Source organism: Pogoniulus pusillus, chromosome 32 (genome assembly GCF_015220805.1).
Source record: "Pogoniulus pusillus isolate bPogPus1 chromosome 32, bPogPus1.pri, whole genome shotgun sequence".
In the NCBI taxonomy this organism is placed as follows: Eukaryota; Metazoa; Chordata; class Aves; order Piciformes; family Lybiidae; genus Pogoniulus; species Pogoniulus pusillus.
Genome location: NC_087295.1, coordinates 6,267,290 through 6,281,975, shown reverse-complemented (window position 1 = coordinate 6,281,975; position 14,686 = coordinate 6,267,290). Strand labels below are relative to the sequence as shown.

At 41.0% G+C, this 14,686-nt stretch overlaps 1 protein-coding gene across 13 annotated transcripts in view; it reads right to left on the bottom strand.

Annotated features, from left to right (window-relative positions):
- LRRFIP2 (LRR binding FLII interacting protein 2) overlaps nucleotides 1-14,686 on the bottom strand; it is a 73,672-nt gene that overhangs the window by 40,717 nt on the left and 18,269 nt on the right. For 4 of the 13 annotated variants that reach the window (XM_064169980.1, XM_064169975.1, XM_064169979.1 and 1 more), the window contains exons 1-2: nucleotides 14,071-14,663; nucleotides 4,696-4,800 (exon numbers count right to left, since the gene is read on the bottom strand). In XM_064169980.1, coding sequence (XP_064026050.1) covers nucleotides 4,696-4,785 — 90 coding nt within the window. In that variant the 5' untranslated portion in view covers nucleotides 4,786-4,800; nucleotides 14,071-14,663. Of the gene's footprint in view, nucleotides 1-4,695; nucleotides 4,801-13,896; nucleotides 13,950-14,070; nucleotides 14,666-14,686 lie in introns of those variants that run through there. The other 9 variants (XM_064169970.1, XM_064169972.1, XM_064169969.1 and 6 more) reach the window with 5 other exon arrangements.

Here is a 14,686-nt window from a genome sequence, read left to right as displayed (position 1 = left end):
TCTTGACTCTTTCTGCCCTGCCCGTTAAGTAGAATGACTTTTTACCAAAGTGCACAACTGCACTCTGCCCAAAGACTGAGCAAACCACAGAGAGAATTTTAAATTCAAATGCATCTTTCCTCTCTCCCATGAGAAGATACCGCTGAAGAGGTGTTTGTGGTAGCTTCCAGACTCCTGCTATACAATGAAAACAGAACCATGAGAACAGTTCCTGGAAAAATACAGATAAGATGCTTCAAGGAGGAAATCAAGTGAATAGTGATGCACTTGTTATCTACGAGCTCCAGTTCTTTGTCATCTAGACTTATTCAGCCCTAAGGAATGAAAGGTTGCTGACGCAATCACATTAAGAAAGGACACAAAAGGTAAGCCCCAATTGTCCCTTCATAGTGCTGCTTATCAGGTTGAGGCGACAAGGAGTCAGATTCTTTTCACTTTCTGGCATGATGTTCATTGTATCTGAGCTTGAACTGTAGTCAAAATAAGAACACAGAGGTGAGTGAAACCTCTGCCCTTGTTTTTAAGGCTGGGCTTGGAGAAAGAAGTTTCAAGTAATCATAAGAGCTATCTGGTGATGATGGGTTACTGCTGAATAGGTAAAATTTATACAACAACTTGGCTGTGAATTACAAAGACAAGTGAAGCTCCGATGCAGATGTCAGTTGAAGATACTCTGTCCACAAAACAACTTTACAATCAGAGAATCTTCACAACAAAACCACAGGGAAAACAGATCTTGAGGTTGCATCAGCTGCAGACTGTGAACGTAACCTTAAGAATATTAACTACAATCTATTTTTTTGGGTTTGTTTTTTTTTCAACAGAAAGAAATTACTGCCTAAGAATCTGCTCCTGAGAGCAGCTCAATCTCACACTAAGCAATGCTTGTCTGTATTTGGAGATGAAGGAATGCTAACAACTAAATCATAGTGAGGCTGAAGTCAGAAAATCTCTTACTAATTTCAGGTACCTGAAGGTGGTTATAAAGGAACTCTTCATATTCTCAAGAGACAGGCATTTCTAATTTTCTAAGACATTAGGTGACTTCAACTTAACCTTGCTCTAATCAGAAGCCACTTGCCTTGTCAGTACTTCACTTGAATGTACGTGTGTGCACTTACATCCGAGTTCCTTTCCTCCTTTCAGGGAACACACAGACAATTCACCTACACCTGCTCCAATTGCTTTTGAAACAAACATAAGAAATTGGCAATCACCTTTGTTGTACCAAGGTATGATTTCCAAACCTACCAACTGCAACCTATCTCACATAAAACACTGAACACCCTGCTTCCAGAGAATGTTGTGCCAATGCTTGTCCCTCGATAGAGACCACTTTGACTCCTTCCTAGATGCACTGAGCACAGGGAATTCATTGCCAGGAAGGGTAACACACAGCACAATACAAAGCAGGTCCTAAACAAAGAAGTCTGGTAACTCAGTTCTTGGAGTATAGCAACAATTCACTCCAAAGTTGATGTTTTAGCATACCTGTGCCTTGTTCAAGGGCAGAGGCACTGCAGGAGAGCTTGTCTCAATGCAGACCCCAACAGCAAGAGAAATATGAATTCTCTATATACAGTGCTCAAGCTACAAGGGAAATAGACAGAGCCAGCAGAGGAGGAAGTTTTCTGGCACAGAGGAAAGGTGGAAAAAATTAAAGAAATCTCATAAGGATGAAGCAGTTTGACCAGATCCCTCAGATCCCACAGTAGCTTCCTCTTCACTAAATATTGTCATATAAGATGACACACATTGAACCAGTGCAGAAAAAATACTATATAGAAAATTACTGGATTATTGCCCAAAGAAATTTTTACACCAAATTTCCTAGAAAGCAGATGTCTGTTAGTACCAGAAGGAAGACAGCACCCTTTGAGACATCCCATAGAACAAAGAACAAAAAAAAAGCCAAATAAACAAAAAAAAACCCAACCTAAACAAACCCAACCCCAAAACAACTCAACCAAAAGCAGTCCTCAATTTTGTCAAATTACAATGGTGAGAGTAAGATCAGTGCTTTCTGAAAGGTGAAATTTTGGAGACAAAAAGCCCTGCAATTTCATATATTACACTAGAAGTCTTTGCTGACATTGCAAACAATTCATAGTGTCATTTTGTGATTGCTCTGAATCCCAGAGCACTTCTGTGCAATTCTTCCTTGCAGATCATCCCATGTGCCAGCCTTTTGCTTTAGCATACTCCGTTTACTGTCCCTCGATCCTCTGAACACCTTTTAGTAATGCTTTCCTCAAAAGACATCTGACTTCTGGATTATGGGACTCAATTCAAGCCATGTAAGTAACATCTGGTAAAAAGGTAATTTTAGAAGAGGAAGTTGAGGAACAAACCACAATTTGACAATACAAAGATCAGCTGTGTTGCTAAGATAATGGCCTCAGAACAGCAAAGTGCCTCTACCCTATATCTGTGCACTGAGAATGGGCATGCCTCGTGTCAGCAAGGAAACTGAAAATGCTTCCCCAGTGTCAGATAAGGCATATGCATGGCACAACAAAATCAGATGCTATTTAAAGACATAACTTAATTTTGCTAATTGGTCTCTGTGGTTCTGCTCTTTTAAAGTAAGTTTTCTTTAGAGTAAGTTGGCTAATACTGAGTTACAGCTACCAATTCAATGACAACAGCTGCTGACATGGGATCTGAGAGCCAGCTTCTCCTACACAGCCCAAAGGATTAACAACCTGACAGCATTACACATTGCGATAATATTCACCATGACAAACCTTTTCACACTATTTGAAAATTTTGTAACAGCTTTAGACTCTTAAAGTGAAATGTGGATATGGCAACACAGAAAAAGAAATGTTGCTGTGCACAGCCTCAAAAACCTGTATGTAATGGTAAACAAACCATTCTATCCTGAAATACATGGAATATGGTCTCCCTAGCAAGCCATGAAAACTGGCCTTGAAAATAGAGACAAATGCCAGAATATCAGAAAGCGGAAAAAAATAAGAAAACCAGAAAGTATTTAGAATAATTTAATTCAAATAGGTTTTAAGAATTATTAATAGACATAAACCAGTTAAAGCTGCCACAAAATGCCTAACCCATAAATGATACTCATCATAAAAAACTGCAGTTATCTTCAGAAGATTTAGATTACTGTCAGAAGACTGAATAAGTTTTGCAAGGTGGCTGATTTTCCAGTTCATTTTTGACTGAATAAGGAAGATTTAATATACTTTAACCACTGGAATAGACATTCAACTCAGTTATCCTTGTGAGATAACACCTCTAGCTGTGAGATCTAGTATCATGTTTAATTTAGCACTAAGGGAGGAAAAAACCTCTTTATTTAAGCTGATGTTCAAATTTTAACTGGGGGGGGTGGGGGGCAGAGGGGGGAGCTAGCAAAGTAAGTAACAATGCCCCACAGTAATTTTAAGTAAGAGAACACTTATTATATCCTGTTATCAAGACCTAAGTTGCATGTTGCTGTTACTGTACTAGAACCAGGCAGACAACACTCAAAAAAAAATTTAAAGCCAGATTCCTTCTCTTTTAACTGTTTTCCTCAAAAGTGGGAGATGGAACTTGCTGAGTGAGACTGTACATGACTCAGAGCCCCACAAAGAACATATCTGGAAGGGTGAGAACTTCCATTAGATTGGTGTGAACAAAGATTTCTGGGAAGTTACCAACTAAGTGAAAATGACTTTTTTTTTTCTGACAGTATTTTCTTTGCCTGTGATGGCTACATTTGAAAATGCCTACAGAAGCTGTCTCTTCACAGACCTACCATCAACCATTTTGTCTTACATACACATATAGGGATACAGTATACACATACAGACAACAGTTTACACCATAAGGCCACAAAGAATCTGCTTTTTGCTCTTATTTATGTCAGCTAGGGTGACCAGCTTTGTAGATAGTGCAGCTCAAAGTTTCTGTATACAAACAGTACTAAGGCTTTTGTTTCTAAGTCGCAGTGTTTCCTCTCAGAGAAACTCAAGTCCAAAGAGACATCTGTGAGACTAAATTCCAGCTGCCTCCTTCCTATATCCGGTGGGACCAAATTCCTCTTTGTATCAACTTCTTGTTAAATGTATTTTTAGCTGGTTATCTCCAGCTCTCTCTCTTTTTCAGGTGGTGACTTAAGGAAGTCCTGGTATATCACACATATTAGGGTTATTTTGGCAAAACTGACTCTGCACATTTGAAACAGATCACAAAGACCTTTTAATAATGACTGCTACTTGATCAACACTAACACTATACATATCATCTTAAGAATAACACACATGACAATGGGATCAATGGGGATTTGGCTTTTTGAGATAGCAACTGGATTTCTCATTTATCTTTATCTGCTAACTTTAAGTGTGCTCCTGCAAAGCTACACTAATCATACAGTATCACAGTATCACAGTATCACCAAGGTTGGAAGAGACCTCACAGATCATCAAGTCCAACCCTTTACCACAGAGCCCAAGGCTAGAGCATGGCACCAAGTGCCACGTCCAATCCTGCCTTGAAGTGCCCCAGGGACGGCGACTCCACCACCTCCCCAGGCACAACAACTCAGTAATATGTTTTGATTGAAAATACTCTTAATTTACATCCATTGTTATATTTTCTGCTATTTACACTTTTCAAATAATTGTGTGGATAATGAGATTTCTTTCATCCTCATTTCTGAATTTAAGACAATAGGAGCTAACAAACCTCTCTGGCAATGCTATTCAGAGCTTCATCTTCTGCAGAAAACCTGTCTTTCACTGGAGTTCTCTTCCGTCCTGATCCAGGAGTTCCCATTTTTATCCTCGGGCTCTGCAAAAACAAAGAGGGAAAAAAAGCTAGCTTTCAGATGCAGAATTAAAAACCAAACAATCAACACCCCAACATGTATTAAGTTTTTTTTTTTAAATGACAATTAACACTCAAGGAACCTGGATGCCAGTGGCCCAAATTTATCCAGCAGTTTTATTTCTGGGAAAACCTTACCACAAAATCTTCTGGCAGCTTTATAGAACACCACTGCACCCCACAAAGTGCACACACGGCATTTTCCTAATGAACAGAACCCTTTAGTACCTACAGCTTCAGAGTTACACACAACCATCCACTGCTCCAAGCTCAGTGGCAACATCTATGTACTCCCACCACTTCTCACAACTACTAAAAATAAGCAAACAATTTAATGGATGCCAGAAAATCCATAACAGCTTCAAGAATTCAATTTACAGGGTCACTAGAGCTTTCTCCAAATCAGAAAAGACAGATACAGCAAACTTTTCAAAGCATCCAAGCAGGTAGATGTGGCTTGTTTACACCTTAATTCAGCTGTTCTCATTCAGCCACAGCTAAAGTGTTTAGTCTTCTACTAAAGTGTTTAGTCTTCTACTAATGTAGAAGTTTTACTATAGTCGAAGACAAACAATTCTAAGCAAACAAACATTCTTTTACCTAACAAAATTCTTAACGTGAGAGATGAGGAAGCATATTAGCATCATGTACCCAGAAAAATACATACAACACCTTCTTGGTCTTCCTGAAAACCTCCATAGGAGGAGAAAGCTCAGAGGAGATCTTATTGTGACCTTTCAGCATCTCACAGGGGCCTACAAGAAAGCTAGGGAGGGACTTTTTAGGATGTCAGGTAGTGATAGGACCAAGGGGAATGGAACAAAGCTAGAAATGGGTAGATTCAGCCTGGATGTCAGGAAGAAGTTCTTCACCATGAGGGTGGTGAGATCCTGGAACAGACTGCCCAGGGAGGTAGAAGCCTCATCCCTGGAGGTGTTTAAGGGCAGGCTGAATGAGGCTCTAAACAGACTGATCTAGCGTGAAGTGTCCCTACCCATGGCAGGGGAGTTGGAACTAGATGATCCTTGTGGTCCCTTCCAACCCTGACAGATTACATGACTCTTCTCATTCATTTTGCAGCGCAGCATGTGGATAACACACAGGCATTCTGGATCAACACACAGGACTCACCTGCCAGAAAGTGTTTTCACCATCTGCCTGCGGCTTATAGTTCAATTTATTTGTTACTCCTCCACAATATTTTTGTTGTTGTTGTTGTTTGTTTTGGCTTTAATTCTGGTGTTAAGTAGCAGCACGCTTTCAGGAAGAAATACAAACTTCTAGCATCACTCTGATAAGAGAATGGGACGGGACTTGGAAGCAGGACAGCAGAGATTAAACTCAGGGTGAAGGGAGAATCTGAGATAAGGCCTGGAACAAGTATTGCCATTGTTACTCCATTCAGTAAGAGTTTGTCTTTGGTCTTAAAAACAAGCAAGCAAACTTATGTTTTGTACTCAGATTTAGATATACACACGAAAAAAAAAGGGGTGTGGATCCCTGTGACAAAGGTTTAACTCAAGAGATACAAGTTCCTGACCTACATTATGAACAAACATCTTCAAAAATCCACATTTTTTTCCCAACAACTATTAGTGGCTGACTCCAAGGAAAGAAGATAAGACCCAAAGTAGAAATTACATCAACAAAAAATAATATTCCCCTACTCGATGGAAGTCTTTCATATGGTCCCCAAGAAGAAAAATCAAGAAATTATGTTATTACAATAGATCAGTTCATGTAAGCAACAGAACTCAAACCTATCCACTAAAAAAGTCACTGAATATGAAATTAAATTATTTTAATTTGTGTGCTAAGGGTTGAATTTCTTTACTACATACTTACTACTTAAGTAAAAACTGCAGCATAACTGCATAGACCCCAGATTTGGACTGTATTTGTGGACATCTTTAAACACAGCACTTCCAGGAGACAACTTTGGTGAGATTCTTTGAGCTGACAGGCTGATGTTAGTATAGTCATGTTCAAACTGACAATAAATACTAATGCATATACAGAGTGTAGTCAATGTAAGGAAAAAGTAGATGCTGATGCTCTAAATGAACAAAAAGAACTTCATCCAAGTCTTGTTGTAGCACAACTGCACCACAGCCACTGTGGAGGAAGGCAAATGTGACTGCCACACTTCACTTCTCCCCTAGGCTAAGCACAGAACTTCTGAGTGAACCCAAACCCAAAAAAGGAAGCAGGAACAGCATACTGAGAAGGTAATAAAAAGGTGTGGCCTTCTCCTACACGGAAGAGCTAGGAAAGCCAGAGCTCAGCTGAAGTCAAAACTAGCAAAGGTTCATAAAGAGATAGGCTACTGAAAGAAAATCAACAACAAAGGAAAGACAAATTAAACTGCAAGGCCATTGCTTTGTGATGCAAGGGACAGCATGGGGTACTTGCAAGCTCCATCCCTGGCTAAATGGTCTGGATAATAACAATGTGACAATAGGAATTTTTGAGGATGTGAGTAACATCCACAAAACGATCTGGAAGGATGCCTACCTAAAACTGGCTATGTTGAAGAGCAAGAGGATCATCTGGTAGATTAAACAGCGGCTACAGAACGATTAAAAAAGTTTTAAATAAAGGAACTCTATCAAAGTATATTAAAAAAAAAAAGTATGAGTCTATCAGCAAGGGAGACCTGAGATAGGAAAACACATAAGTTAACCTGGTTTGATGCCATGACAAGTCACCCTGCCAACTGCTTTGTGGTATCTGTTCTGACCAGAAGGATGCAAGACCCTCCTATCCAGCTGGCAGGTGATCAGTAGAGGATGCTGAAAGGGAGCAGAATCCACACCTTAGGTACATGAATGTAAGCTTGTGAATGAACTCTCATTGGCACATGGATTAGGGCACTGCAGAGAAGAGCACAGATACACACAGGTCTATGAAGATCCACACCTCCAACAGGAAGTGTGCAAACAGGGCAGCCTGGAGCTGAACAGAGGGTAGTTAAATGTTGGCCTACAGAAGCTGAGTAATGTTCAGCCCTGAAGACATCTAAAATTTGACTGGACAAGGTTTTGAAAAGTCTGCTGTAATTGACCACACCTTGGGCAATAGGTGACCTCCAGAGAATCCCTCCAAAATAAAAGATCTAATGGCTCTGCATGTAGCATTGCTGCCAGCTTTGAAACTAAACTGCAAAATAAGCTTTCCTTAATAAATATTTTAGTATTCCTTTAAGGGTCTTGTCATAATTTCTTCCATTCCATGGAATGAGCTGAGGTATGTCAGAGTATTTCATGTCTCGCTATACAGTTCAGTACTAAAGAAACCTATCTAGCCCTGCTGCTGCTACATGATTAGTCTAACACTGAAGGTATCATAATCTCACTTCTCAGAAATACATGTCAAATACTTCACATACATGCAGAAATATTTCTTTTTATGAGTTGATAATTAGGGGGAAAATATTTTGCTGCATGCTGTAAAAAACTTCACATATCTGCAACATTAGAAGTCTCACAAAAAATAACTGGAGAGAATCCCAAAACAACCACATAAAGAACAGTTTGTAACACTGGCTGTCCTAAACTATAAAAGATAATAAAAGGGCAGGACATTATAAACTGCTGCATTTGAAGTTCAGAATTTCTGAGTCACGTCTCTTGCATGTTTATTTCCTACTGTAGGCTGGGTTACATACTCTATTGCATGGCTGATGAAATGACATCCTGTTGTACTTCATTCCAAAAACCCAAAGTGTCTGAAGACCCCAAACAAACCAGAAGAACTCCAAAGAAATTCCTCAAGCTCCCCCTCCTTTGTCTTCATTTCAGGCACATATACATTTTACCTCTCCCAAGCCTTTGCTTTCTATTCTTCCTAATTCCTTCTGACTAAAGATTTTCTTTGTTACTTTCTCATTTCCTAGAGAAAAGTATGATGTAAAGCAGAAGCTACAGTACAATTTAAGGCCCTAACACTCACCACCTTCAACGGCACCACCTGCTCTGATGTGTGGGTCACTGCCAGCATCTTTGGCATCACACACATGCAAGGCATTCAGATACTACAGTGCGAAGGGGCTATAAATAAACTGACTGAAACTCTCCTTTTTTCTTTCAAGTTGAGAGCACAGGATAATTAAAATTCACCTGTGTAGACACAACCTGTTTATATTGGATTTAGCAGCCGAAAAAACCAGCCCCATTCTACAACCATAGGCTGTTAGAACCAGCCTCAGCTTCCTAATTAATACTGGAATATAAGCCAGAAGGCTCTGCATTTCAAGTCCAAAGCCACAAACACAGTAGTTTATGTTTTTAAAGCAGCAAATTTTAATTCTAAGAAGTTACACCTTTTGTACATAATATCCAGGCAGCTTCTTGCAGTTTCAGTTGTCCATTTGCAGTTATTGTTTTCACATACTACATATAAAATAACTGTATTTAAATATCTGAATTGAGCAAGCCATAAAGGAGGTTCTACAGAATAATGAAGTGGTACTAGCTGCTTCTGTTGCTGAAAATTGAGATCTGTGACATGATAAACAGGGAAGTTGTTAATTATTTTAAAAAATCATCTGAATGCAGTTTCAGAACACTATTGAGTACTAAAGTACAGGGATTTTATCTGTCTCTTAAAAAACAAGCTGCAGCACTAAGCATTTGATCGACAAACCCCAAATACTTTAGAGTATGTAGTGATAAAATCAATGACCAATTTTACTTTTAAGTTGACCTAATTCAAATCAGTGGCTAAATTCGTAAGTACAAAAAGGCAATAAAGCCAGTGGGAGAACAGAACATTAACACAGAGAAAGGCTGGAAATTCTTAAAATCAGACTACAAACCTAAGAATATGAATAAAGGTCACTTGGACAAATAACATTAGAAACATATTAATAAATAAAGGCATATGAATTTAAGAAGCAGGAGGAAAAAAACTTGTTCCTCAGCAACAAGTCAATCAGAGGTTGATGATAAAGCACAAACGTAGTAAGTCATTTTGATTTTTGACAGTTTCACAACTGTTAAATACAGTAAAAAAAGGATTCTTGTGAAATGAACTAAAATGAGCAAAAGCTTTCTCAAATACTTAACTAAAAAAGAAAGATCTGAGAAGCAGGAGTGCTATGTAATGATAATGGACCTGAAATTAAAGAAGCTAAATATACTTTGTAACTTCGCAGAACACTTGCTCCTTGCTTCAACAAATGAATACTGAGGACGAGTGAAGGTAAAGCAGCTACCATGCCCACAATTAAAGCAAAGCTCTAAATGTTAATGTGCTCACAACAGTGGAAACCCAGCCCAGCAATTTTAAAGAAATGTCTCATGAAACTGCAGCTCTACCAACACAAAACTACAAATGAAGCAGAGGTATTCCTACTGCAGAACAGCAGAAATAGCATTCATATCTGAGAAGGACCAACAAGAATCAGATTGGAAATCACAAACTTATTTAACCTTCAAGGATTTGTCAAAGCAAACTCTACAGAAAATGGAGAAATAAATGGACATAGAAAAGACATGACTTGCATCATTTTAACTCAAGAGAAGACTAACACAAGAGTCTTCCCCAAAAGAACATCCCTACACAAGGATGGAATTAGTAAGTCTGTTCACAGGCGCAAAAGAATCTGAGATGCAGCATCCCATGGTGACCATGACCCAAAAAAAAGCAGTGTAAAGACCAAGAGAGGAACAGAAACAGGGGTTTAATGCAATAGTCCTAAGGACTCATTAAAAATTTTCATTCAGAAAAAGGTTAACTGAAATGAGAGCTGCTAACATGAATATGAGAGCCTGACATTAAAGGGAAAAAACAGACTGGAAAAGCTTATAATTACTGTCTGCCAAAAGATTACAGTCCCTGCCACTAGGATGGAGGCAAAATTATTCCACTTCATAAATAGTGTTTCCATTTTAAAAACCAAAACTGTTCCTCTCTAATCATGGCCCACTTCAGAAACCGCTGGCACAAAGTTCCTGCCCTGAGTGGACAAGCTTGTGACAGCTTCCTCAGGGAAAAGAAAATTACTTTGGATAGTGGACAGTTAATCCAGCACAAGCTGACCACTGCAAAATCCATCCCTTTAATGCAGCACATTTGCAGTTTATTCACCAGTTCACAATCTGATAAACACAACTTCTTGTAAGATCCTGTTGTTTAGCAATAGAATGACAGTCCCTTAGAAGGGGTTAAAATACCTCAGATTGAGGGTGTTATGAAGCTATAGATAAACAAAAAGTCCTCAGTTATGACAATCAAAAAGCTATCATCCAGTCTGCTAGTGTTGCCTGACAGAGTATAACTATACCTGGTTCATGCTGGTAAACTGAAGGCAAGACAGTAACTGTACCAATGTAACCTACAACCCTGTAGAACTACCAGGCACCTCAAGACCCATTACAGTGACCTTTCTCAGTCTTTGCAAACTACCAAAATTGCAAGATGGATCATACAGTGATTCATCTTCAAGCAGTAGCACTTTACAAGGTATGAGTTCTGTCAGTCAGTTGCTAACAGCTGCAGTTGGAGATATCATTACTGCATAAAATAAAACATTACATACAGGATATTATCAGCAGTGATGAGAAATATCTCCAAAGCTCTTCCAATGGTTGCTTACCCTAGGATCTCTCAGAACACGAAGTGAAGCATAGACAGATTTCAGAGTAGTAGTGTAACAGTTGGACATTTCTAGAATCACTGCTGCCATAAATGCTGAAGATCCAGGCACAAACTATAAAATCAAATGTTATTTTAAAATATGAGGGAATGACAGTACTATAACGAGCATGATGAAAAATGATGGGAATGCAGCCTAAAAAACAAGACCACAGGAATCTTCCATAAGTGCTTGTTCTAAAATGGGGTAACCAACACTGTCAGCTTTTTCAAAATGAGTATCCTTTCTATCATTTTGTGAAACAATGATTCACTACTCATTGAAAAAAATAGTCCACAACACACACACACAAAAAAAACCCACGAGACAACAAACAATCAAATCAGAACACTGCTACTATATTGAGGCTCCTTCTTTTTTTAATGAAACAAACAGAGAGCCCCATGGTAACAACCCACGTTGAGTAACAAGCTGCAACTATTTAAGATATTTTTTCCATTACTAATTTAATACACTCCTACACCCTTTTCAGCTACTGCTACAGTTACATTACAGCGAGAAAAAGCTACTGAAGCAAGCAAGACATTCTCCCCTGCACCTCGCACAGCTTTCTCCACCTGCTGTTTATTCAGTATCTGACATCACTCCTGTCGACTAACCCTTCTGCTGTGGTAGCAGGCTGGTTGGCTTAGAAACACTTGTTCCCATCTGGCCCTTCGGGAAATGCCCCTTCACCTCTTCCCTTGGAACAGCTCTAACTTTATTGTCTTCACAAACAGACAGCATGATTTAAAGAAAATATTTTTCAAGGACACATAATACATAAACACAAACTCTCCACTACATACTCTCGCAGATTACCTAGTTCCCAGGTATCCAAGATAGTAAATCCTCAGTACTTTCTCACAAAGCATCTCTAATAATTTTTTTTTGGTAACACTACTGGACTGCACTGACCCATAACTACCACCACACACTTCACACCAGGATTTTACAAACAGAAATAAGACCATAGTTTCAAATCCATTATTGGTTTCTAATCCTCTGCCAGCATTATATACCAGAGGTATTCAATTATATGATACTCATCTCAGTGGTTTGGGCACAGGCACATGATATGGCTTGTGCATTACATGACAGTCTAGACCTGAACGTGTTCTACATATCCCATCTATTTTCCATTCAAACAGCACTTGGTAGAAGTTCACACACATTAAGGTACTATGTCATGTCCTGAGACAATGAAAGTCATGGAAAAAAAAGCTCCTTTGGAGTCAGTTCACAAGTAGTACTGATGTTGAGGGCAACAAGCTTACAGCTGATGTTTCACATAACTATTCACAAGCTTTCAGCTAGAGGCAGGAATTCAGTTCAGGTAAGGCTGACTTCACACTCTGAAAGGTAAACATCTCCAAACCCAAGTAACGCAAAACAATGGAAAATGCATGTCACACACGTCAAACTGTTTTGTTCTGCTAGATCACCTTTCATCTGGTCTTATATCATCACAAAGCAATTAATCAAGGGAGCAGATGTATATTAATAAGATAACTGTTTCTAGGCCCTGATATATTTAATTACATCACTTTACAGGCAAGACACAATGAATGTTTAAATAACTCGCCAGACAAGCAGAGATGTAATCTTACAGAACATCTGTAACAAAGAACTCCACAGATCTCTACAGATGTTTGATGCTAACATTAACACTTTAAAGGGATAAAACTGATTCTAGACCATCCTCATTTCAAGCCAAAAATATGACACTCTAAAACAGAGGGAATCACTGAGTAGACCATACAAACTCAACGTAGTACCACTTCACCTACAAAATGTCTTAATATTACCAGTAAAATAAAACCACTGCTTTTGTAAGTACCACGCTTGGAGTCACACTGGAAATCACAGAACACACAGATCACAGCACAGAGATGGTTGGGGGCTACTTCCAAACTCATGATGTGCCCATCTCTCTTATCATCATCAACGTCCTCTGTGCAATTACAGCAGCAGGGCATACTAAGAATAAACAAACAAACGTGCCCTGGAATCAAACAGAACAGCCCGAGTAAGCACCAGAAAGCTGCCCCGAACCCTACCATGACTGTGCCGAGGGGCACGCCCTAGTACCCTGGGAACGGCAAGCCGTGGTTAATGTGCTTCGAGGAAGTGAGCGACAGAAAGACACTGAAAAACCCATGGCTGTGATTTCAGGACATCTGTCTTTCTCTGTCTCTTCTTCCACCGCCTCATCTCACCGTTTCCACTCAGCCCCGCGGGGTAAACGGCCCCTTACACAGGCCTGCGAACCGGGGGGTAGCGATCGCGGCCGCCGGAAGGGTTCGGGCGGTCCCGGCCTTCCCTTGCCCGCCCGCAGCAGCTCTGACAGCGGCCACAAAGCGGGGGCCGAACACCACCGCCCCAAGCTGTCGCTGTTTCTGTTTCCCTTTCTGTTCGCCTACCTGCCGAGGGAGTCCCGGCTGAGCCGCCGCGTTCCCCCTGCTCCAAGTCCAAACCCGAAGAACCGGGTTTCCACCCCGCTTCCCCGCCCCGTCCGGGTTTGTACGTATATGACACCCTCCCCCCAGCCTCCCCGGTTCTCACCCTCTTCTTGCCCGGGCCCCAAGGAGCCTTACCTGCGGGCCAGCCTGCCGTAGCACCGGAACGCCTTAGTAGGGAGGGGGGGATCGTTTAACTTTCCCCTTTCTCCCTTTCACACGTGTGGGGTGCTCGTGGGTCCCGCAATCGCCTCAGGCTCCTTCCTTCCCTCACTCCCCACAGTCCAAGGAACGGAGGCAGAAGGAGCCCCAGGGTGAGGGCGGATGACTGCCGATCACAGACGGCCCAAGGGCCGCGGTAAGGTAACTACTACCTCACTTGACTCTTCTACCCCACCCCTCACGTCCCTTCCCCGTGAGGGGCCGCAGGGACCAAAGCTTTAGGCAAAGACGAGAGGCAGAGTTCCAGGCCGTCCTCCTCTTCCCCGCCCCGAGCGCCTGCCTCCTCCCCTTCAATGCCGGGCGCTTGCAGCAACACCGAGAAGCCGGGTAAGGAAACAGCGGTCAGTTCCACATCGCCCGCAGGATCCTGCGGAACGACGATGAGGCCGGTACTGAGGGGAGGGAAAGACGCGATCGGCAGCCGCAGCAGAAGCAGCCCACGACCCACGCCGCCACCGATCCCAGCGTGCGATCTCGCTTCCCCCCGCCCCTCACACAGGCCGGCCAAGCCGCACTGCGCAGCCGCTGCGGG